Here is a 23186-nt window from a genome sequence, read left to right as displayed (position 1 = left end):
GAGTACGTCATGATTATTTGTCTCAATCCTCACACCGTAACCACTATTCCGCCGAATGGTTCGTCGCGTCCGACGCGGTCCGATCGAGGGCCTTGTTGGCCAGGGTATGCGTTGGGTGATGCATGTTTGCGGTCCGAACGGCGCTATAGTGGGAGGTGTCGTCATTCTCGAGTACATCCTTGATCGCGCGTGTCACGCCCGTCGCGCTGGGAAGGAGTGATGGGTACTTCCCACGTTCCTGCCAGACGCCAGCCACGTTGACGGCCCGTGGCGCGCGTTCCGACGCCAAGGCGCTAACTCTGTTTCGTCTCCATACAGCTCTCAGCGCCCACAGCGGCCTCCCCGATCAACAACAATAACCATCCGGCATGCTCTCTGTGACTGACTGCGGTTGTGTACCTTGGAGCGATGCATATCTAGGGACGGCGGTGATAGACAGCATTTTGCTGCTTGGTCCATAAGTCGCATCACTTATCATACGCTATTCAATGGAAGTCGTTGAGCCCTTGAATTCGATCGTTTGGATCAAAGTACATACTTCTCTATATACAGAAGCTATCGATCACTTCAAAGCACATATCCTGTTATGAAATTTCATCCTTTCCACATTCTGACCAGAAATCCTTCATGTCATCGAATACCAGATTCGTAAGTTCGTTATGTTCGCGAAGTCTCTGTTTCGAGAGCACTTCTTCATGTGGGTGTTGAACGCATTGCGGGAGCTGCAAGCAGCTAGCCGTCGCATACTCACATCCTCGCCATCAACAGCTCGCCGATCAGACCAGTCACCAGAACCCCACTGACCCACCACTGGCTGTAGACGAAGAAGTCCTTACACCTGGCTGGGTTCCAGACGTCGAGCCGAGCCAACATGAAAAAGGCAGCAAAGGAAGACACAGCGGCGCTAGCCATGAATGGACCGCGCATCAGACCACCACAGGTCACGGTTGCCCACAAGAAGGCAGCCATGGCGCTCGCGATGGACAGCAGGAACACCTTGGGGTAGTGGCGCACGGCTATAGCCAGCGATCCCACCCCTGCGTTCAGGTCATCTCTGATGTCCTGGAAAGCGTAGACAGTATCGTAGGTGATGTTGAAAAGGGACTGGCAGGCCCACATGGCGAGGAGAGCCTTGCTGCGATCCTCCACATTGAGCTTGTTTGCCGAGCTTGTTGGGTATGGTCCATCAACGACAGCGGCATCGACCAAGTAGACGGCCCAGCCCACACCACCGCCCAGGCAGAGTTGTGGGAAGTTGCTGAAGCGTTTCATGAAGGGGTAGACGAGGGCGAGGAAGGTGATCCAAACGGCGTGTTCACTCGCGCGGGCGGGTAAGGTAGCGTTGATCAGGACATGGCGCGATGCGACGAGGAAAAGGGTTGTGGCGAGCGCTTCTGGCGTGGTGATGGCACCGCGGGCGAGCGGCCTCTTCTTGCAGCGCTCGACTTGCCGGTCAAGGTCTTGGTCGACTGTGTCGTTCCAGGCGCAGCCGAAGCTACGGAGGATCAGGACATCGAGCATGAAGATGCCGCTCAGCTTGGCCCAATCGGCTGGGCCGAGGGCTGTTGGGTTGTGTAAGTTGACCGAGTAGAGGAAGCCGATGAAGTAGGGGAAGGCGGCGCCCAACAGTCCAGCGGGCTTGGTGAACCGCGTGAGCTCGAGGTATGGGCGTAAGGAAGTCTTTCGTGGGACATCTTTGGATCGTGACCCGATGACCGTCAGTCTGGGAGGTGCGGTCTCCACGAGGGTCTGAGTTTGCGTTTGCTGGGTCGACATGTTGCTTGTAGCTCAACTACGATGCGCAGGTCTCGAAAGAAAGTAATGCAGAAGACAAGACTCAGAACGAGTGGCCTCTAGAAGTTTCACCACCTCGACAGCAAAGCAGTTCTTAAGCTGTAGAGTTTTTGCACGCTGTCAGGCTCTCTGACTTGTGCTGCCCAATCATATTGGCCGCGTTTTCCATACACCACCTACCCAACTCGTTTTGCAAGGCTTATCGGAGAGTTTGCGGGTCTATCGGTACATTTATCGTGCAAGTATGGAGCACAGAGAGTAGCCAAAGACACTTCGTATCTCTGCTGCACGATTCGCTTCACCTACCTGTGAAGCGGACGCTGATTGAGCTGACATCTAAACTCTTACTCGTCCTCGGAGCGCCCCTACACGCCGTGACGTATGGATCCGGATGTAAGGAGGCTTTCCTGAGGAGATTCTCCTGTCTGGGGCCGAACGCTAGCCACTTTCTTGCTTCCGAAGATGTTGATCCTTCGTGAGGCAAAGGCTGCAGGGTTCTGTAAAGGCATCTAGATCGTCATTAGGTTCCATGACACCATTGGGGTGGTCAGCTTCGTGGGGCATTGCGTGGAGGAGGGCTCGTCCCCAAACAGGACTACCTGGGTATAGCGTCAAAATCCACCGTCGATGCAACCCATGTCCCCACACCAACTCGAAACTCGGATAATTTTCGTAAAGTCGGGGCCCGACACCACTTGAACACGATATCATGGCAAGATTACTTTCCCTTCATACTTCATCGGCTCGAGCCGGCTCGGGTGAAGGAGCGGCTACGGGAGAAGAAGTAGCAGCGCGTTAGAACTGCAGCGCACCGGTGCAATAAAACACTTAACTTGGCAATTGACATAAAACTGTGGACTTTGGTGCAAAGCGCTCGTTCCCACTTCAAACTTCTTGTGCATAACTTTCATTTGTAGAGGGCACGAACAGTAACTCCAATGGCTGTACCCGACGTTGCCAACCTCCAAGCCCGATACGCGCAGGAACGCGACAAGCGACTGCGAGCCGATGGTTTCCAGCAGTACACGACTCTACACAGCGAAGCAGAAGCCCCGCTCGCAGATGACCCATGGGTTGACAAAGGGCAGCAACAGGACGCGGGTCCACTCAAGGACGGCGACAACATCCAGTTCCTCATCATCGGTGCCGGCCACGCAGGTCTGCTAGCTGCAGGACGATTGGTAGAAGCGGGCTTCTCGGCGAAGGGCATCTACCTGGTAGACGTCGCGGGGGGCTTTGGTGGGACATGGTACTGGAACCGATACCCAGGTTTACAATGCGACGTAGAGAGCTACATCTATATGCCTTTCCTCGAGGAAACAGGCTACAAGCCCAAACACAAGTACGCGTCAGGCGACGAGATCCGTCAACACTGCGAACGTGTTGCATCGCACTTCGGACTGCGTGGACAGTTCTCAACACGGGTGCTCGGCGCGACATGGGACGAAACGAAGCGGCGCTGGGTGGTCCGCATGCGTAGGGAGCACGGCAATGGCGAGGAGATGACCATCTTGACGCAGTTTGTCGTTCCAGCTAGCACCATATTTACGGAGCCCAGGATGCCTAAGCTCGACGGCTTCGAGGAGTTGCGCGCCAACATTCCCGTCTTCCACACCGCGCGATGGGACTTCAGCTGCACTGGTGGCTCGCCGACCGACCCTACGCTTTCGAAACTACAAGGCAAGCGCGTCGGCGTCATTGGCACGGGTGCGACGGCGGTGCAAGTGATACCACAGGTAGCGAAATGGGCCGGCCACACATATGCCTTCCAGCGCACACCATCGTACTGTGTACCCCGCCGCCAACAGACCACGGAAGAGAGCACATGGGCACAAAACGTGGCAACGGGACCTGGCTGGCAACGCGCTCGCCGGCTCAACTTCGACACCTTCTTCGATGGTGAGAAGCATTCAGAGAACCACCCAGACCTTGTCGCCGACGGCTGGACACAGTATGCGCGCGGTTTTGCTGGCTTCATTGGAGGGCCACGGTTCGTCACGCCTCAGAATGTAGAAGAGCACGCACGCTCGCTCTACGAGATGGATGTGCCCCTGGCAGAACAGGCACGAGAGCATGTGCGAAACAGCGTCACGAAGGACCAAGCCACGGCAGAGCGGCTACAGCCGTGGTATCCTATGTGGTGCAAACGACCGACCTTCCAGGATGGGTACTTTGCCGCGTTCAACCAGCCCAACGTTACGCTTGTAGACACAGATGGTAAAGGCGTAGAGCGGTGCACACCACGAGGCCTCGTCGCCAATGGAGTCGAGTATGAGCTGGACGTGCTCATTCTTGCCACAGGATTCCTGCTGGCGACTGGTGCGAATGCAGCCCCTGCCGAACTCTTCGGCATACCCATTGTAGGCCGTAACGGCCGCCGTCTCAAAGACAAATATGGCTCTGCCGACTTTGCGACGATACACGGTATCGCCACAAACGGCTTCCCCAATCTGCTGTATCCCGGTCTCGGTGGTGGGCCAGGTTCGCCCAACCTCACCGCGGTCTTCGACCTCGAGTCCACACATATCGCCAGTATATTGAAGGAGGCTGCACGAAAGGCTTCGGATCCTACTCAGATGGTCATCGAGCCAACTAAGCAGGCAGAGGATGCGTGGACGGACGACGTTGAGAGGCGGGCGCTATGGTACTCTGTCGTGCTAGCCTGTACGCCGGGCTACTTCAATCATGAAGGCGCGACGATGCGTATGGCTGGAGGCGACCCTGAACATCGGCGACAGGCTATGCGGAGGGTGCTTCATGGAGGAGGGATGGCCATGTACGAGCAAATGATCCGCGAGTACGATGCGAAGGGCGACATTGAGGGCTTCGAGGTATCGTGATGTAGCATTATCGCGGCATTGTAAATAAGAACTGTAGCTTGTTATTATTTTGTATAATTGTCGTATGCGCACTTTTGGCTCTCAATGTGTCCATGTGATGAGTACCTAGGTACAGCCGCGGGGGTCGCGATCAATGGCGTTACATACACAGAGCGGCGACTTCATAAAGCCTGTGTCTCTCTTGAACATTACATTAGGGGATACAATGGTAAGAGCGCGTCGTTGGCTGAGCTTTGCTGCAGTGTCGGCATCGTCGCGTGGATGTTAATAGGACAGGAGTGGGTTGAGCAAGCCCGCGGCTCCTGATCACTTCTTGGCACCACGAACCTGCGACTAAACTCAGACATCGTCGAGGAACCTACAACCACAAGGGGCTTGTCGGATATAATTCGTCGAGGTCGTTGGGCAACATCGACTATCTCCACCACCTAGCCATTGATGGAAATGGTGAGTGGAGTCGTGGCGTGACATCGCCACGGCATGAGAATCCGTGTCGCTCTTGCCGACAGCAGATAAGTTTGCCTCGATGGAGGGTTTGATAAATTATGAGGCTTGATACGTGCGCTTCTGAAAGCAGGCTACAGTACGCGCACGCATACTCAGCGTGTGCGCTGTCCAAGTAAGACCCCATTGGGCGAGTCCTGGCCATACATACTCAACCCACTTCGTCCAGCCTGCAACTTTAGAGGAATGTTAACTTGATAGGTGGGCAATTGCTTCGACGAACATTGAAGAGAGCATTTGGTAGGTTTACAGTCCATGTTACACAGGTTGGGCGGACTTGGACTTCGCCTAGGTACAGATTTGACATCCATGCCCGACTGTATGAGCGGTCAGTCCTTGCACATCTTGAGCGAAGAGAGGGTCCATTGTGGCTACTATCTTGTCCAGGATATCTGCAGCTAGCTAATCAGTACATAAAGTGATAGGTCAGGGTCATCATATGTAATGCTGAGGCCGTATTGACGCAGAGTTGATTGCACAGCTGCAACATCGTGCATCGGGTACTTTGTCGTGCAGCGAATAACAGGTCATATTCTCCTTTTAAACAGGGTCTGTACTGCTGGGTTTGCGAAATGAGTTCAGTTGTCCCGAACGTTGTCGTTGGAATTCGTAAATGGTCCCGCCAAGCTACCAGCGGCGGTCGCTCCTACATTAAGCATCAATCTCCTTTGAGTTTCGTACCCTTCACACTCTGAGACACGACGCATGAACAGAGCTCACACAACCGCAAGCCCTTTGTCTTGACCAGTGACGACACTTCACTCTTTGCGTAGATACCGCGTCCATGGATCGCTGGTCGCTGCTTGAGTGCCCAGGTGGGCAGGCGAAACGTTGAGGCGCACGATACCGCTCGTGGAGGAGAGAAGAAGAAGCACATATTGGCTGAACACGACATGCAGCTAACAATACTGATGGTGTAGCAGACCTAGCTCGAAGGCGTCCGATCGGTGCTTCCCCTGGACCGTCACTAGTCAGCGTTAGCGCGTGACGGGGAAGTATCGTGGCTTCCCCGGACTAGATCGTTCCCTCGTACAGAACTGCAGATATTCCCACTTCAGGTCTCTTCCTTCGTCGCTCGTATGCGCCGTCAACATCATCACCAAACGTGTCGACACGAAGCCATCGTAGATAAGGTGTCCATTATGCCTGGTCAACCGTTATACCGACGTCGGGATGTCTGCAACGAAGCAACAACAATCGACCTTTCTTGACCGTCCATACCCAGCCTTCTATTTCACTTCGATCGCCGTAACGCCCATCTATTCGTACAATCGTAACCCATTCAGGACGTATCTAGACTCCAAACGCCTAGAAGAAAATCGAACAGCCAGCACACTCGATACAATACCGCCGTCTCGACCGTTGCATACATGATCCGACCATCGTACCCGCATCATACCCGCATCATACCATCACACCCCACTACCCTAAACACATCTGTCGGTCGAAAGCGAAATACAGGAAGCCCGTGTGTATTAGAAAAGAAAACGTGAATGACAAAAGAGACGTTAAGGATTATTTTTGGGAAGCGGTTGGCGAAAGGATACGTGGTTTCCCACGGCCGCTCCATGCTGGGGTATAAGCGTGAAATGCTTCCAGAGACAGGAGAAGTGGAAAGGCTATATCAAGAACGAGAATGTTGAAAAAGGGAAGAGACGGCCCAGACGTGTACGTGAAAGCGAGCGCCGCGCAACGTGGACAGGAAGCCCAACCGGAGATACGGCAGGGTCTAGACACGTAAACGAAGCTGTTGGCAATGGCGAGCGTGTTCACCTGAATCGCAGACACCAGTAAAGACGGCGCCCGCTTCGCGAGTCTGATGTCTCCGAACTAAGAGCCGCCAGGGAGGAGTTCTGGATGCTGACGTCGGTAATGCTTGAGCCTGGCATCGGACCTTTGGAAGGCGCGGTTGCAATGGCTGGCCTCACAGACCCATTGTCTCGCTTCGCCATGCTTTTGTCTCCTGTGCCGCCCGTAATTGCCCTGCCGGTAGGTTCCTGTAAACGTTGCCGAGCAGTAGGGGCAGTGAAGCGGATCCGACGGCGCGGAACTCCCTGGAGAGGTCGGTCTGGAGCTTGATGTTTCGGACATCGGGACATGGAGATGGCTGTCGTCATGGTTCGATCTACTTCGATTAGCACCTATCGACAGTAACGGTGGCACATACTCACACTTGACGGGAAGTACCGTACATTGCGGGTCGGCTGGGAACGGAACGTCCTTGAGCTCTTTGCTGTCTGGGTGCCGGATATGTAGGCGGCACGAAGGATGCCTGTCCTTGTCCCTGCCAGTTATAGCTATCTGTGCTAGTGGCACATCTTGCGCGCGCTGATAGACCACGAGATCGAGTACTAGAAGGGCGTAAAGTATCCACGCTGGACTCTCCCCACTCGCTGTCAAGTGACATCGAGCCTGGAACGTGTGCCCGGCTGGTCGTACCTTGGACGCCAGGTGTGTTGAGCACATCCATCAATTGATTGACGTGCTGTTCCAGATTCTTGTGCCGGGCTCCCTGAGGGCACTCTGCGGTTCGCGAGCCTATCGGATATATTACGACTGGATTTCGTCGAGCAGGCATCGTGTTGTTGTCTTCGGTGTAAGGGTTGTAAGTGAGACAGGGCTGTCTGAGGTCGGGGAAGTTGTAAAGTGGTTGCGTGACTCCCAGCCCTCGGTCGTTGTGTCCTGCCGGCGCAGCGTACTGAGGATACAGGTCCGCGCTGCCGTCTCCAGCGTACATGACAGGCCCTTGGCAGGGATCGAAAGGCTGACCGGGTTCGAATTCTTGGGTCTGGTGAGCACACTGGCCATCAGTAGTGTATGCTGGACCACCTCCGGATCGTAGGCTGTACCCCGACGGCGAGGATTGCGAGTAGCCAAACTGGTCAGCGTACGGACCGTTCTGATGGGCTTTATGCTCCAGCCATTGCTGATCTAAGTCTTGAACTGATGCATTGGCGTAGTTTTCGTGCTGTTCAGCATCACCCGTCGAGTCTGTTGCTCGGCAGAACTCATCGCTCGTTTCGGCATCGCTGTGCTCAACGTACACGTAACTGTCGTAACCTCCGGAGCTCGAGGACCCTAAGGACTCCATGATGGTAAGGCTTGGGCGACTTTGGTGACAGGAGTGCAACTCTTCTTTCCGGATGGGTCGTGACACCTCTAATCTTTCCCGCACCAAGGAACGCTTCTAGTGGTAAGGGTGAGAATGACAGACTGTGTAAAGACAAGTCGGAAGAGGGTTGAGATAAAAGAGCTTGGGTCTAGTTGGTGAAGCAGACGATCCGAGATGGATGGGGATGGCGAAGGGATGTTCACACACCTGTCTCGCTGGCGCCGGTTAGCGTGCAGGGGGTAATCAGAGCTGGGGTGTTGCTGCGCAGAGTCCTTGTGCGACGGGCCTAGTTCTTAGTCCAAGCCGATGAATCCAGGACTCGGGATGTAGTATGTGTGAAGACTGAGGGAGATGAGGTGCACGCCAGCATATAATGGTGATGGTGGGTGGTGATGATCAAGGCGACCGGGCATGCGACCGTGGATGGCCGCAACTACCACATCCACGTTGAGGCGACGGGTAGGTAGTCCCTCAGGGAATGCATCTGAAACACAGGCGGACAGAGTTTCGATTGCTCCACTACAGCAACACCGACGCTGCTGTTTGATAGCACCGCTGAACGGCAGTTTTCGGCAACGACGTCGTTTCGTTTCTTGCAATGGAGCCTTGTTCTGGATTCAACGTCGCGACTTCCTGCCGCTGTTTTCGAAACCAAGCAAACATTGCTTGAGCGCGCATCGGCGACAGCTAAACTCCGCTGGTAGTCCAACCAGGCGGTGTGGCATCGCTGCGATTGGCTTCATATGAGGTCCTCCACTTGGCACCTTTCGACTAGCCCCGCTGCGCTGTAGCTCAAAGGGCCACAAAACCATTCAGGGGAAAGGCGAAGAACAACAGTGAACTCTGGGCTTGAGCATTACCACAGCATTCCGCCGGCAGTAGCAGTGTGGAGATGCGTGGTAGTCTCCTCCATTGTCCATCATCGTTTGGTATAACGTGTCAGGGATGCTACCCTTTCCGCTGTGTCGCCGTGATTGGAGCGGCCACGGACGCGCTTGATCTTCTCTCGTTTCGTCATCGGACTCGCGCTATGGGACTGACAGACTGGATATCGTGGCGGAGCGCAAGGCAGACTGTCGGCACAATCAGTATCACGCTCGTCAACATTGACAGCGCGAAGCCGTCTTTTGAAGTTGCTTTAGGGTACACCTGGCTGGCTTACCATGGCGAGGGGCTAATTCAGCCTAGGAAGGCTGCATTGGGCGGGATGATAAACGTGCAGGATAGTAGAGTCCAGAACGCTTGAGGCTTCACTGACATTCGGCGTGTATTAGGAGTTCGTAAGAAATGCGAAAGCAGCATCCAGTTCTAATCTGCAGCCGAGACAGACTGCCTTTATCAATCAACCGCTGACCGAGAACTGGCCCCAAGATCAAGGGTACCCCTTCGGCGCCCCCTCCACATGTCACTGGCATGTTGGAGCCTTCCTACATGAAGTCAGCCACCTTGATGTGGAGGGGCGGGTCCGCGTTCAGCGATAGCTCTATGCGGCGGTTTTGCAACAGCGACTCACAACATTCGACGCGTCCTCATCTTCAAATGCTTGCGTCCCGAGCGGTACTGGACAGCCACACAGCTTAGTCTAGTTTATATCGATACCTGGCCAATCGTGCGATACTGTTGTGACAGCTATGGCATTCAGCCCCCAGACAACTTTGCAGCCTCTACGAAGTGGATGTGGGCTAACGGAGTTATGTAACAACTCGCGCGCGTGGATAGCGCTGTCTTTGCCTAAGCGCCGTTCATACCTCTGTAGAGTGCCAATATCCGGCCACTGTGTGGACATGCTAAGCCACTGTGCATATGTATGCCATCCCAGCGCAGCCCTCACGCCAAATGGTCGCCCACTGATCAAGAAGGTCATCTAGGCCGGCGCGACGGGCTGGACACGATGGATCTCAGCACGGCTTGACATCGCCTGTTCCCACAAATCCAGCTAGCCAGCAGCAGTTACCGAGACATGTGTAGAAGGGACATATTACAAACTCTGGGTGCTGCCGAGGTAGGATACATCCGCCGGCTGGGGTTGTCTATGCTGCAGAAGCCACCGAACTGATCGGTCGATACGAACACCTGTTCCAACATTGGTCTAGGGGTCTCGCTCTTCTCAGCTGGCTCTAACGAACACCAATCAATACAACCAACAGTTAGTCAAAGTGCGGGCCGCATTCTTGGTGTATGCCGCGACTATGCCGCAATCTAAGTAGACAGAGGAAAGAAGAGGTATGGCTCGAGACCAAAAAAGGCTTTGCGCTGCATCGAGATAGCCCTGGAGCGGATGAGCGGCTAGATGCCCAGGTGAGGCGTAGTTCTAGCCCCACTCATGCACGCCTATCTCTCGACACCATCATCCTTCCAAAGGATGGAGCCGATGCGTAAGAAGGGTGTCGTCTGAATTACGTATCTGTCACTAGGTGATGCTGTTTGTAAATTTTTGCGATGTTGGTACATGCACGGCTCCGGAGGTCTGAGGTCAATGTGTCGGCATTAGGCGCGCCGCCGGGGCTGGCCCCAACGCGACGGGAAGCTATTGCGAATGGCGTTTGCAATACCGCTGATCCAGTGGGCTGGCATTGCTCATCGCACTTGGTAATTGGACGGGACAGTACGCGAATGCGACCGGGCTGGTGGTTCGTTCTTCAGGGATCGATAGCCTGCTTATGGCCCATAAGTTTGAAGGGAAATCTCACTGCGCCACTGTCTTTGGGGGCTCCGCACTCGATTCTGAAGTGTGTTCGCTAGTAACCTTGGGTAAATATATATTGAGGACTACGCCGCTGTGATTTGGATGGTAGTCAAACCCCTGCGTGTGATTATGTGGTGTGCCAAACTCAACAACGCCGTTTCATGACCCCGAATTGCGTAGGCACCAGCGAAAACTCAAGATCAGGGTGAGAACTCTCACCGCCGGTCGCATCCTCTCAAGAGTGGCTCGATGACATCAGCTAGAACGGTTTCGGTAACTTCCCAAGACTAGGGAGACCAAAAACTGTGAACAAAGAGTGAGTTGTCAAAGATCGCTGCAAACGTCAGGAGCCCTTGCGCAAGGAGCAACTCTCCGCAGCCACAGAGAATCTACGCGGAGCGGTGATAGTTGCCGCGGGCCGCTCGATCTGTTCACCTCGCAACTGCCGTACTCGGGACTGACTGCAATTGGGATGATAGCGTTGCGTTCGAGTTGTGAGTCCAAGGGCTTGCTCGATTCAAAGCGAACTGCATGTGCCACGAGTGCCGAGTACAGCACTAGCTGCGCGATTGTAATGATGGCGCCGTGTGCGACTCGTGGGGACGAAGGGCTTACTTGATTGACAGCGAACTGCATGTGCCTGAACGAGATGATCTTGAAAAGCATCAAATCACAGTGCGAAGATGAATTCTGCACTCCGTGGACGGAGAGGGGCGAACCATGGCGAATCATAGACGGTGTCGATGTGATGTGATTTGAAGCGCGCTTTCACAAGCGAACATTTACAACTCCGAGTCCAGTACATGATACTTCTACTATCATCGTCATATCTTCCCATAAAGGTGACTGGAAATGGGTTTACTGGGCGGCGAAGTATCGGCTGTGCTGACCACCATCGAATCTACGCCCGTCGGGCAGTAAGCACAGTCATGAAGGCCGCAATGGCATATGTGACTGTGATAGGATCGACTCTAGATATTTATGTAGTTCTGATTTGCTCCGCCTCTTCCAGACGCAACGATCTTACTCACTCTGGACCGGAGAGTCAGAATTAGGCAAGACTGACCACGATGCCCGATTCCTGTGATGCAGCCGTCTGCTATCTAGAGCCAATATGTGTAGATGTGGTTGATTGATTGCTGTGCATTGGATGTAGTGAGTGGAGTCGCTTGTGACAAGGGATGTTCCTTCGTCATGGCGCATTGATTCCAGTGTCCAGACTATCGACCTCTTTCGAACTTACGCCCCGTCGAGGCGTGCCGCACTCTTGCAGGTTGATGTAACTTCCTGTGTAATCTGCAAGACTAGCGATTAGGGAACGGGGCCGAGAAAGGGTATGATCAGACAGAACGCATGCGGTCGTCTTCGCGGCCTGGAGAAGGGTGTGTAGTTATAGTCCATGCTTACCCCGATCTGAGACAGTCAATCCCTTTGTTCTCCTGCATTAATCGGTCTCAAAGCTTCTCCACATATCTGACACGCTTGACATCTCTGCGAAAAAATGAAGTGCTTCCAACGTGCCGGGCCACGACCCATGATTGCCAACGATAATAAGCACTGGAACGAAGACAGTGAGCGACGTGCTTACAATGATCGGATCAGTCGTATGCGGAAGATCGAGTACCCAATGCTTGAAGGTATGCTCAGACATGATACATCTTTCACATGTCACTGACGGCACCTAGATCTGACGTACCTCGATCATGGCGGCACGACGCTCGCACCCAAGTCTTTACTCAAGTCCTTCTGCGACGAGATGCAAAGCACTCTCCTCGCCAATCCTCACTCTGATTCATCCAACCCGAGTTTGACTGCCGTCATGGTAGAGCAAACCCGGCTTGCTGTCTTGAAGATGTTCAACGCCGACCCCGTTCACTTTGATGTCGTCTTCACCGCTAATGCCACTGGTGCCATCAAATTGGTGACAGAAGGATTCTCTGGATACGAGAAAGGATTCGATTACTGTTATCATCGTAACAGCCATACAAGTCTGGTTGGTGTCCGAGAGCTGGCCAATCGTAGCCACTGTTTCGCATCCAATGAGGAGACAGAAGACTGGCTCGCCGGAGCGAACGACTCTTCCTTCGAAGGTCCTCTTGCGGGGAGACCATTGTTGTTTGCGTATCCAGCGCAGTCGTAGGTGACCTTGCACTTGATGGAAGAAGAGTTGGCACTGACGTTATTGTCCACAGGAACATGAACGGCGAGCGCCTTCCGCTGGATTGGACAGGCAAGCTACGCTTGTCGTTGCATCATCCGAACTCTTACTCTCTGCTTGACGTAGCAGCCTTGGTATCCACGACCCCAATCGACTTGAGCAACCATCTCTTCGCTCCTGACTTCATCTCCTTATCATTCTACAAGATCTTTGGGTTCCCGGACCTCGGTGCTCTGATTGTGCGGAAGGCGGCTGGCCATGTGTTCGATCACCGGAAGTACTTCGGCGGCGGCACGACAGAGATGACAACTTGCCTTGGAGAATCATGGGTAGCCCGCAAGGACTCTAGCCTCCATGCACGGTTAGAGGACGGGACGGTCGCTTTCCGGAATATTCTTGCTCTGAAGTGTGCTATAACGACTCATCGCGCGTTGTTCGGCGGGCTTGAACAAGTCTCGACACACGCTAGGTGGCTTGCTAGCATCCTTCACGATCGATTGACGGGCATAATGCACTTCAATGGTGCACCAGTATGCCAAGTATACAAGTCGAGAGACTCTGACTATCAAGATTCGCAAAGACAGGGACCGACGATAGCTTTCAATATACAGAGAAGCAATGGATCATACATCGGCCCGTGGCACGTTGGAGCGTTTCTCAGGGCGAGCAAGATCCACGTTCGCACGGGCAACGTGTGCAATCCTGCAGGTATGGCATGTGCGCTGGGTGTGGAGGCTGGATGGATACGAGGAGCGTTCGACGCAGGTCTTCGATGCAATACGGAGGCTGATGTTGTGGACGGGGTGCCTTTTGGAATAGTCAGGGTGACCCTCGGGGCCATGAGTACCTTGGAAGATGTTGAAACGCTCGTGAGTTGTCTTTCGCGGAACGTCGTAGAACGCCGGGGGCCCCTCCAAGAGACTGCGCAGGTTCGTGACAAGAGCAAGGAATGGGTGGAGGAGTCAAGGAGTCCCTCCGCTGTCTCGGAGATGACTACAACCCGGATAGACCCAACTTTCCTAGGTCATGGGGAGCGAACGACCACATTGAAGACCCCGGGGAGCTTGATTCTGTGGCTGAGGAGGAGGAAAAGGTTGTATCCGCGCTTTCATGGGAGAAGGCACATTGGTTGAAAGGTAGTCGGTGAAGAGCATATGTTTTCGGTGGTCTTTCGCGCCTGATCCTAGCTCAGCTATTAAATAACGACGTCATGATATTTCCTTCGCACTGGTCTCCTACCTAGGTACTCGTCCCTTTGTTGATCTCCACATCATCCATATACTCCGGAGTACATTCGGGCAATTTGTCGTGATTGGTTCGGCGTGGGACTTTTGATGAAATTGGGATGAACAGCAACGATCGCGGAGAGCCGCCGTATCCTGCCCATGTGGCACGTGATTGCGACAAGTAAGCTAGTCCATAAACAGCTTAGCGTGGTTTTTCCATCCAACCAGTCTCCCCAGGCGGGCTGAATGCACCCGCATGCGCGAACGCGATACACAACCGGCAGATGCATGGAGATTTCAGTGTACATGTGGTAAGCAAAAGACATGTGCTTCTCAGATTAGCTTGTGAACAGTGGATTTGTCATGTGGCTGCTCTACCTAGGTACCCCCGGAGCTAGGCCAAGCCCGCGCAAGCTGCAGATGTCTGGTGGTTTGACGCCACAATACTGAATGAATGCAGGTAGTGTCTTGGCCTGACAGACATGGTAGTCAGGTGCGGCTCGTTTCGCCGTCACTTTGAGACTCTCAGTCCCGAAAAGCTTGCCTTTCTAGAGTAGGTAGTGGACAGCTCGAATCGCAAGGGCAAGCGCTGCGAGCTCCCTGAACCTCACTGTCAATGAGCGCCCAGCTGTCAGATCTTCTACTGAAGTCACGATCAAAAGGTGGGGAACCATAGATTGTCTAAGGTGAGTGTGCCGATTCGAACTTGATTGGCCCCATGCCGCTGTGTAGGTATGCACCTGGGCAATCACTCGCTACATATTGAGCGCTAGTCCCGAACTACAGCAACCACTACGAATGTTGCACTCAACATGTGAGGATTAGGAGCCCCGCACTTCGATCGAGATAGCGGATTTTCCCATTGCCGATTACGATTATCCCTGGCTGAGCTGCGAACTCCTTGCCTTGCACCAACACTTGGCCTGAGCGGAAGCGGAAGCGGCTCTGCGATTGACCGGCAATCAACGAATCGATTTCGAAGGCACAGTGTCGCGTGTTTCCAACTGCTGTAGCGACAGAATCGATTACCATCAGCGGCAGTGTGGTCATATACACATGCGCGTTTCTGAATACGATTCCTAGGCCTACTGGAAGCCGTCAGGCTCAAGAATGCGTCTTGTCAATACGTCCACAAGATTTGGTGTTTAACGCAGCAGTAATCCAAAGTAAGCGTCGAGGGCAGAGCGAGGATTTTTGATGAGCTTCTTCCACGTAGCTATCGATGCTGCCGGCAGTGGCAAGCCGTGAGGCTCTGTGGTAGCCAGCACAGCACGCACAACTTCGAAGGCAAGGCTGGCTGTCAGCAGGTTGACAAGGATAAGGCAGAATTCGTTTACCACTCTGTCGTGCCGCATCTCGCCAACCGTATGTGCGGAACCCTGACGGTTGTGTGTCTTTGTGCAGTTACCGAAAGGGTTGCGACCTGCCAGCCCGCATCCGTCATGCAGATGTTGAGAGCCAGAGGCGTTCATATTGATCCAGCCATAGACAAGACCGCGTACGCAGTCAATCTAGTATAAGCGCAGCTGCCCTTCCAAATCATGTCGCACACCCGAAGGGAGTCTGTTCACCCCGTACGTTTTTCTTCGTCATGAACTGTGCTCGCCAGTGCCACGTCTTCCACTCGTGGAGCCGTTCGCTACTCACTGGAACGATCTTGTCGTCAGCCTGTATATGCACTCAGAAGCGCCTTGAGACTCAAGCGTCAACCATGGGGTTCCTAGCACTCGCTTTACCCGCTATACCTGCGAATACAGCAACTGACTCATGCCGGGTGAGGAGGTCTGCCTCGCGCTCAGCCATTGCCATCAGTTGCAGTACAGTTGGCGATCCGGGATAAGGGTGACGTGGATGAGACATGGTAAGAGCATCCTAGATCCAAACTCGCATCCGTTCGTAGGTTTGCCTGCTGCTGGTGGACGTGCGACGGATCCAAGGCGGGTATCTTCTTGCTGACGCGTGTCATCAGTGGCCCGATAGCAGCCTCCGTCGACACAGCGCCGCGGTACTGTGGCCGGCTTTCCATCGCTGACACGGGCACGGCAGGACTGAAACCATAGAGTATGGAGTATCTTCAAGTCGATGCACGCGGTCAGATTGTCCTCTTCATCCATTCGAAGAGTGTCGAACCATACGCAGTCTTCACCTTCGAAATACCGCCTGTCCACCCCAAGCCGCCTTGGGCTGACCTTGTTGATGCTCTTTTGCGCGCACATCTGCACAGCCACGTCAATGCTAGTGCACTCGTCAGTACTGGACGAAAAGTGAAGCAGTCGGCCAACACTGGTTCAGGTTTTTGACATCGACGTCTTAGCGAGACAAATGTCGTCAGGTGCTGTCAAGTTCGAGGCGTCCTCTTGGCGCTGGTCTTTGTCGTCGGGCTCGCAGTGGTCACCATCGCTGCGTCACCCAATACCTCCAAGACACATTGTTGTTGCTGCTCATTGCACACTAGACGCCCCTCTCTTGAAATCAATCTTTCTCCGCTACCTCTCTTCTTCCAAAGTTGCCGGCGTCGTCAACGTCGCCTAGCGGACCTCCGAATTCGACTGAAAGTGCAGCCTTCCTGCTCATACCCCCGAGTCGCTACACCACGACACCCAAGCCTCCAGAAGGTTTTTCTCCACGAGCAGCCTGACGAAGGGCACCCTATACACAAGAGCAGTGGCATGGAATGCGATATTGGACCCGACTGGCAGGAACGCTGCAGCAGTCTCGATACACAGATGAAGATGTTTGGCGCTACGGGTGGTCTGAGAGAGTCAGCAGCGAGGCACCTGATGGCGGGAATTCAAGAGCATGAGCGAACAACGCCAGAGCATCGTGATACTATCGGTCACCTCGGAAGCTTTGTGCCGAGATCGGTTGTACCAAGTCGCAAGGCATCTAGGAACGTCGGCGGCCGGTACATAACCCAACAGTGGCAGTATGACATGCCAACGTACGATGCATGTAACCCGGGTGGGAACTACGTCGACTATGCAGACTCCATGATGCCTATGCGGGCTGACAAGTACGAACGGATTCCCCCAACACAGCCAGCGATGGGATGCAATGATCAATACCCTCAGGCAAGCTATTGTCCAAGCGAACCGTGGAACGTGTCAGTACTGTCGAATCCCCAAACGTATTCCCATCATAGACGTAATGCAGTACCAACCATCAGCATCGACTCGCCAAATGGCGAGAGTGGGGTGACTGGTCCTAGAGCTGCAGGCGGGTGCACATCATACTGCAATGCAGCAGCGACCACATCAACATTGTCAACGTACTGTCTGTCAGAACATGAAGCACAAGTGGAAGGTTGGTCGGGTTCGTATCTCTCTCCGGAGACATATAGTCAGGCTTCCTCATCTCGACGGAGCTCAATGGGTTCAATAGCCTCCGCGCCGAGCCGACTTGCAGTAGTGTCATCTGATCACACGGTAACACCTACAGAGTATGGGGGCTGGCAGTCACCCAAGTAAGTCAGTGTCCTACGCAAGTCAAGAGAAAACGCTGAACGTTGTACAGCATCATAGACCCACACGAAGTCCGGCAACCCCGATACGACGGGACTATGCCTTCGCCATCCACAGGTATGAGCCGCAAGAATTCAGCACAACATGAAGCCCCGCTGTACTGCTCTCAGCGTGGCTGCCATGCCACATTCCAAGGGTCCTACGCGAAGGGCAGTCTTGCACGTCACCGGCGACTGAAGCATGGTAACCACCATGATCGAGACGGGAGGGAATACGGCTGTGAAGAGCCTGGATGTACAAAGAGCTACAAGCGTCAAGACGCACGCTTGAAGCATTATCGCAAGGTCCATCGCCACCTCGCTCCTGGCCCGGCATTATCGCGCACCAAGTACCGATCCGTGTGATTGTGCTGTGGCATGTACACCAAGTTCTTCATCGCTACGCAACAGTCGCAAAGATATCAAAACTGATATCAGATCACGCCTTCATATCCCAATGCCTTCGATGGGACTTTGCTTGGTCGCACCCAAATCACAATCTTTAATCTTCTCTTTATTGTCTTTGTGTTGCAACGACACGTTGCGTACAAGTTCGTGTTCGGGAAAATCATTGTGCTCTCAGTCCATCAGGGCCATGAGTACATGAAAAAATATTCTAGGCGTCTGGCGTAATGGGTGCATACGTTCGATCGAGGCGGAGGAACGCGGAGCGTCGAGAAAGAAAGGCAAGAGGACTTCTTGTTGGCGAAGCTATTTCCTTCAGCGGAATGGCGGTTATTGGCATCTTTGTGTCGTTGACATCGCGAGGGTCGTGAATGGCTCGTTGCCTATGGGTCATCGTCTTGTTCATCGTACGCATCATGGAACGGCGATGGCGGTCGAACAGGATACGCGTGCGTAGGGGCGAGGTCCATCGTGGCGTTGTTGGGGCTACCTAGGTATGCTAGGGACGAGGGTGTCGGCGAGAGGAGGTTAGCAGTCAAGACATCGCCAGGTCGGAGCGTCAGCGAGGCTCGCCTGCCCGCGGCGGCTTAATTTTAGTGGACCAGCAACACGCACCATGGCACCTCAAAGGACGCTCATCGACTCGTCGACTCAATCGAAAGGAGGGCTTGCCACCTGAGCAGCGCTCAAGCCTGCCACCCGCCTACTTTTGGTCTTTTGCCTCATTCTGGTGTCAGAGACGAATGGCACCCTGCAGACGATCTGCAGTAAAATGCCAGTGCTTGGCCGCTGAGAACCCCGGGAAAGCCAGTGAGCACCGTACATGACACGACCGGGCTGTACAAGTTGTCGCAGTATGATAGGTTGAGGATGTTGAGAATTCTATACATTGAACTTTCCAAGATCTGTGATGGTTGGGCGGCGAAAGGGAAGGCGTGATGAAGCTTGGAAAGAAAGAACGATAGGGGTCCACGAGCGCCTGTGGCGACTGTGCTACGCAAGCCACGACCCCTAACATCTCACAGCTGCGCTTTTATATCTTCGCGATTAGTTGTAGTAACGTGCAGCTTTTGGCGTCCATAACGATGTCAGCTGAGTCACATGCACATCAGCTTTATGGCAAGCTTCCATTAACATTGTCTATTCCAGGTAAACCACATCAGCCAAAACGTCATTTAAGCCATAAGATATTACCATGTGCGCTGGCAGTGGTGCATAATGTTGCAGCTCTGTCTTGGAGGCGAAGAAACAAAATCGGTGTCATGCAGTCAGGCATGCTTGCTTGATGATGGACTCCTGCACACCCTCTCACATCAACGCCCGACCAATATAATCAACGCCAAGTAGACAGGCGTATGGAAGACAAGTGGTAACCCGACGTTCTCCTTGACTTGATAAACAATCGCCTGTCGTCGCTCAAATCCGAGCGTGTAGCACAGCCTCCGTTACGCGGTGTCGCGCCTTCCGCTAACCGAGGACATCCGACAGGTGGTGGCCACAATGACTAGAGACGAATTCTCGAACCCTTCTACTCCCCAGAACACCAACAAAGCTGAAACTTCGCGTTCCGCACTCCGGGACAGAACCAAGATTCATTAGCGAAGGCCCTCATTAACTTTGCGACGAGGTGCGGGTGAGCGAAATTAATTGCCACGTATCCATGGTTGGCACGCGCCCAATCGAATTCCAACTCCAATCATCAGATGTTCCGTTCTGACCATACGCCTATTGTTGAGCATCGTGCGCCCTCATGCAGGAACGTCGCAGAGCTTCCGATCAGCGATACCAATGGTTCGGCTCAGGGCTATGATGGCCGCAAAATCCAAGATCAACACCTACCGTTTGCCTCACCTATATAGCGACGATTGCTTCATCAATATACAGTCCAATGAACGCGTTGAGGACGTCCTTGAAACCTGGAGGGGATACCGTTTCCAAAGCGAAGCTCGATAACACGAAGACAAATCATCTACCATGCTGACAGCCTACAAGCGCTTTCGGGTGTACAGAACTTAACCTGGTGGTTGAATAACGAGATGTTGATGAGATCCAGTAATCGCATGGTGTGAAACCCATGTCTAACGTATGAGTCCGCTCCAGGCTCACGGCAGTGGAGGACTGGAATGGTGAGGATCACTGGGAACGTGGGATTCAAAGTCCTCAGCCTAGTCGCAAGCCCTGTAAATGATTTCGACCGCAAACAGCGTCTTGGTCCCAGTTATCGGGTTCCTGAAGTAACACAACGTTGTTGCACTACGTAGGCATGTCAGAAGAGGGCGTAGATCGGGTTGCCACGTTGGAAATGAGTGCTTTCCAGAACCCCGTATCGGTGAAGAGTACGCAGTAGTGTTTTAACACGTCAAAATAGGGTGTGATGGGGTTGCTCATCATAGGCAGGACGGGGTTTCGAGCCGCTGCCACACGTAGGTCTACCGTCTGCACGCGTGTCTCGCAGGCAGTGAATCTTTGCAATTCTGGTTTATTAGCTTAACCTGGATACACCATAGAGTATGAGCTGCAAGAATGACTGGCTTCACTATCATGGATTAGAACGATCATAGTGAGGCGAGGAATCTACAAGTTGGGCCTCAAGATGATTCTGTTTGGTTTAGATACGAAGCGCTGCCTCGCATGAGAGCGATAAATCAGGTAACACGAGGGGATCAGATTGAAAGTCAGTTAGATATATCATTACCATCTTCTTGCCTTTCGTTTAATGACAACAAGTCGTTCTCTCACGCGAAATCTGGACTGTCTCACAAAGTGCTTTGTAGTCATGAAGTATAGGTAGTGGGGCACCGTTGACGCCATGTATTATGCGGGACGCAACCATTACGGGTTCTAGTGCCTGCGTACGAAGCCACGCGCACAACAGCATTGAAAATGTCTGGGAGACGGAATCTAAAGACAAGAGCTTACCAACTTCCTCCATTCTCGAATTCAGTGGCGTTCGAGTCGGAGCGGCCGAATGTTCACTCAAGCTGATGACATTGAGATTTCGATACTGCGCCACACGGGTGGCGTTTTCTTCGCCTTCACGTCGCGAGATATCCGTGCTACCAGGGAATTTACTGCTTCAGATTTGCCTTCAAGGAATCGGACGACGCGAGCGGATTACTTTTAAAGAAGAGTTATTTCCCAATTAGGCATATGATCACGCCTTCATAGCGCATGCTATCACCTGATCTGTCAGCTCGATGGAATGTAATGGAAAACTGAGATCATTTGCAAAAGGTCTGAGTGTACCGGTTGGTGGCATTTTGTTACATACATGCTAGCGATACATGGTGAGTCTTCCTCTCAATGATCCAAGTGCTCAGCTCAACCCTGTCCAGCGCAGCCAAGATCTTCGAGCCGACCACAGCCGTACAGATGCAGATGCACACATCACTGCCTGCGCATAGCCTTCGTATGACGAAACCGATGGCGAGCCTCTGTAAGAGCTTTGGTCTTTCCTGGAGCGTCCAATCTAAAGAGCTATGACTCAAGACAAACCCCAGTCAAACGATCCAGGCGTATAGTCATCTTGATTCCATTGGATCACATCTCAGTGATGGAAGGATGAGGACCCAAGGCGATTAGGTAGAAGAGCCAGTAAGGTCCGGATAACGTGAACTCCCCGCCTATGGCTGACGAGCCTTGTTTAGGCCCACCGAGCAACAACATACGCGATCCCAGGCAGCCACCTCTTATGGACTGAGAGGCTTCTCATATATAAGCGACCGCCCGCCATCGCATATCGCACTCATGAAGCTCAGACGGCTAGTCCTTCGTCGAAACATGTTACAGATCTGTGACCAAAAGCAACAACGCGTTAGCTAGCTTCCAAGGTTTCGTGAGGGGACCCTGGGCAACTCTCAACATACCTGTTCAGTCGCCTCACTTCCCAGTGATCGGCAGAAAGATCTCATCTTGTCGCAAATCGAAGTACGGGCGTACAGAAGGCATGCGTGTAGCCTCTGCTTTGTGGTACGAAACGCACCTGGCTACTCGCGACTTCCCTGGATATTGGGCCATCCATGTGGCTACCCGAAACTTGCGCGACTACCTAGGTAACTCCACGTCACCACAGATGTCTGCAGGTGACCCTGTGTTGTTAGCCAGCGCTGCAGGCTATCGACATGGGGCTAGTCGCGTCCCGCTGGCTGTGTCGGGGTCTCGGGGAGAGGCATGTTGGTCGCGAATCAAGTAAAGTTTGGGTCGTCCGCTCGGGCTGCATTCGGCGGCCATCGTCACCGCCCAGTACCTCACGATATCCTTTCCACTCGACTACAGCATCCTCAACCATCGCGCAACAGCGTTCTCATCCTTCCGGAATGTGCATAGTCACTGAAGTCTTCTTCTTTGTTCTCATGCAGGAATGTGGCGAGGTAGTTGGTGCCTGGACGACGTGACGTGGCTGGCCTGCCGAACCTTGGAAGGCTGGAGAAACACTCCACCTGCGGCATTACCCTTCCTCAACGACAACCCATTGAGACATACAACAACACCAGTACTTTTCATCGCAAACGTATACCGAACAACAACAACAACAAGATAAAACAAAAGAGAAGGGTTTATACAAGCAAGGATCGTGCGTGTGTTCGGTTTACAGATTGCGTCAACGTTATGGGCTACATAAGAAATGGTACTAACTAATCGTGCTGAGCATGGTGTGACTGCGACAGCTTACAATATATGAAAAGTGCATAGCGCTACATGTATCGAGGGCGAAACTTTACCCCCCGTCAGATTGATAGTCAAAAGAGAGCAACGAGAAACATTGAGATAGGGAGAAAGAGATAGTCGTGGTGTCATTACTGACTGCGAGAAAATGTCGGACAGGGCTGGTGTCCCTACCTTCCGGAAATGTTTAGGTGGCCCAACTGGACATGTTGCTAAACTCGACTTCCTGGTTTCTACGCGTGGGTCGCGAAGCGGACGAACGACGGATAATCGGGCTGTCGGCAGCAAGCTCAGGAT

The 23186-nt window shown here is 53.3% G+C and overlaps 4 protein-coding genes across 4 annotated transcripts; 2 read left to right on the top strand and 2 right to left on the bottom strand.

Moving 5' to 3' along the window:
* Window positions 1-747: 747 nt before the first annotated feature.
* On the bottom strand, window positions 748-1776 carry J4E88_003279 (uncharacterized protein; the record flags this gene model as incomplete). Its single annotated transcript, XM_049396932.1, has 1 exon — window positions 748-1776. The coding sequence occupies one exon, from the start codon at window positions 1774-1776 to the stop codon at window positions 748-750; it is 1029 nt and encodes a 342-aa protein (XP_049257274.1).
* A 956-nt stretch (window positions 1777-2732) lies between these two features.
* J4E88_003278 (uncharacterized protein) lies at window positions 2733-4634 on the top strand (the record flags this gene model as incomplete). The annotated part of the gene is made up of 1 exon (XM_049396931.1): window positions 2733-4634. The coding sequence occupies one exon, from the start codon at window positions 2733-2735 to the stop codon at window positions 4632-4634; it is 1902 nt and encodes a 633-aa protein (XP_049257273.1).
* A 2428-nt stretch (window positions 4635-7062) lies between these two features.
* J4E88_003277 (uncharacterized protein) lies at window positions 7063-8229 on the bottom strand (the record flags this gene model as incomplete). Its single annotated transcript, XM_049396930.1, has 3 exons — window positions 7063-7206; window positions 7326-7489; window positions 7578-8229. 3 exons carry the CDS (start codon window positions 8227-8229, stop codon window positions 7063-7065), a joined length of 960 nt encoding a protein of 319 aa, XP_049257272.1.
* A 4208-nt stretch (window positions 8230-12437) lies between these two features.
* J4E88_003276 (uncharacterized protein) lies at window positions 12438-13076 on the top strand (the record flags this gene model as incomplete). The annotated part of the gene is made up of 2 exons (XM_049396929.1): window positions 12438-12573; window positions 12622-13076. 2 exons carry the CDS (start codon window positions 12438-12440, stop codon window positions 13074-13076), a joined length of 591 nt encoding a protein of 196 aa, XP_049257271.1.
* Window positions 13077-23186: the final 10110 nt, after the last annotated feature.

The sequence above is a fragment of the Alternaria novae-zelandiae genome (assembly GCF_023758075.1).
Source record: "Alternaria novae-zelandiae strain BMP 2774 chromosome Unknown scaffold_5, whole genome shotgun sequence".
Lineage (NCBI taxonomy): Eukaryota > Fungi > Ascomycota > Dothideomycetes > Pleosporales > Pleosporaceae > Alternaria > Alternaria novae-zelandiae.
Note: the sequence above shows the minus strand (reverse complement) of the source record. Positions and strands in the feature narration are given on the sequence as shown.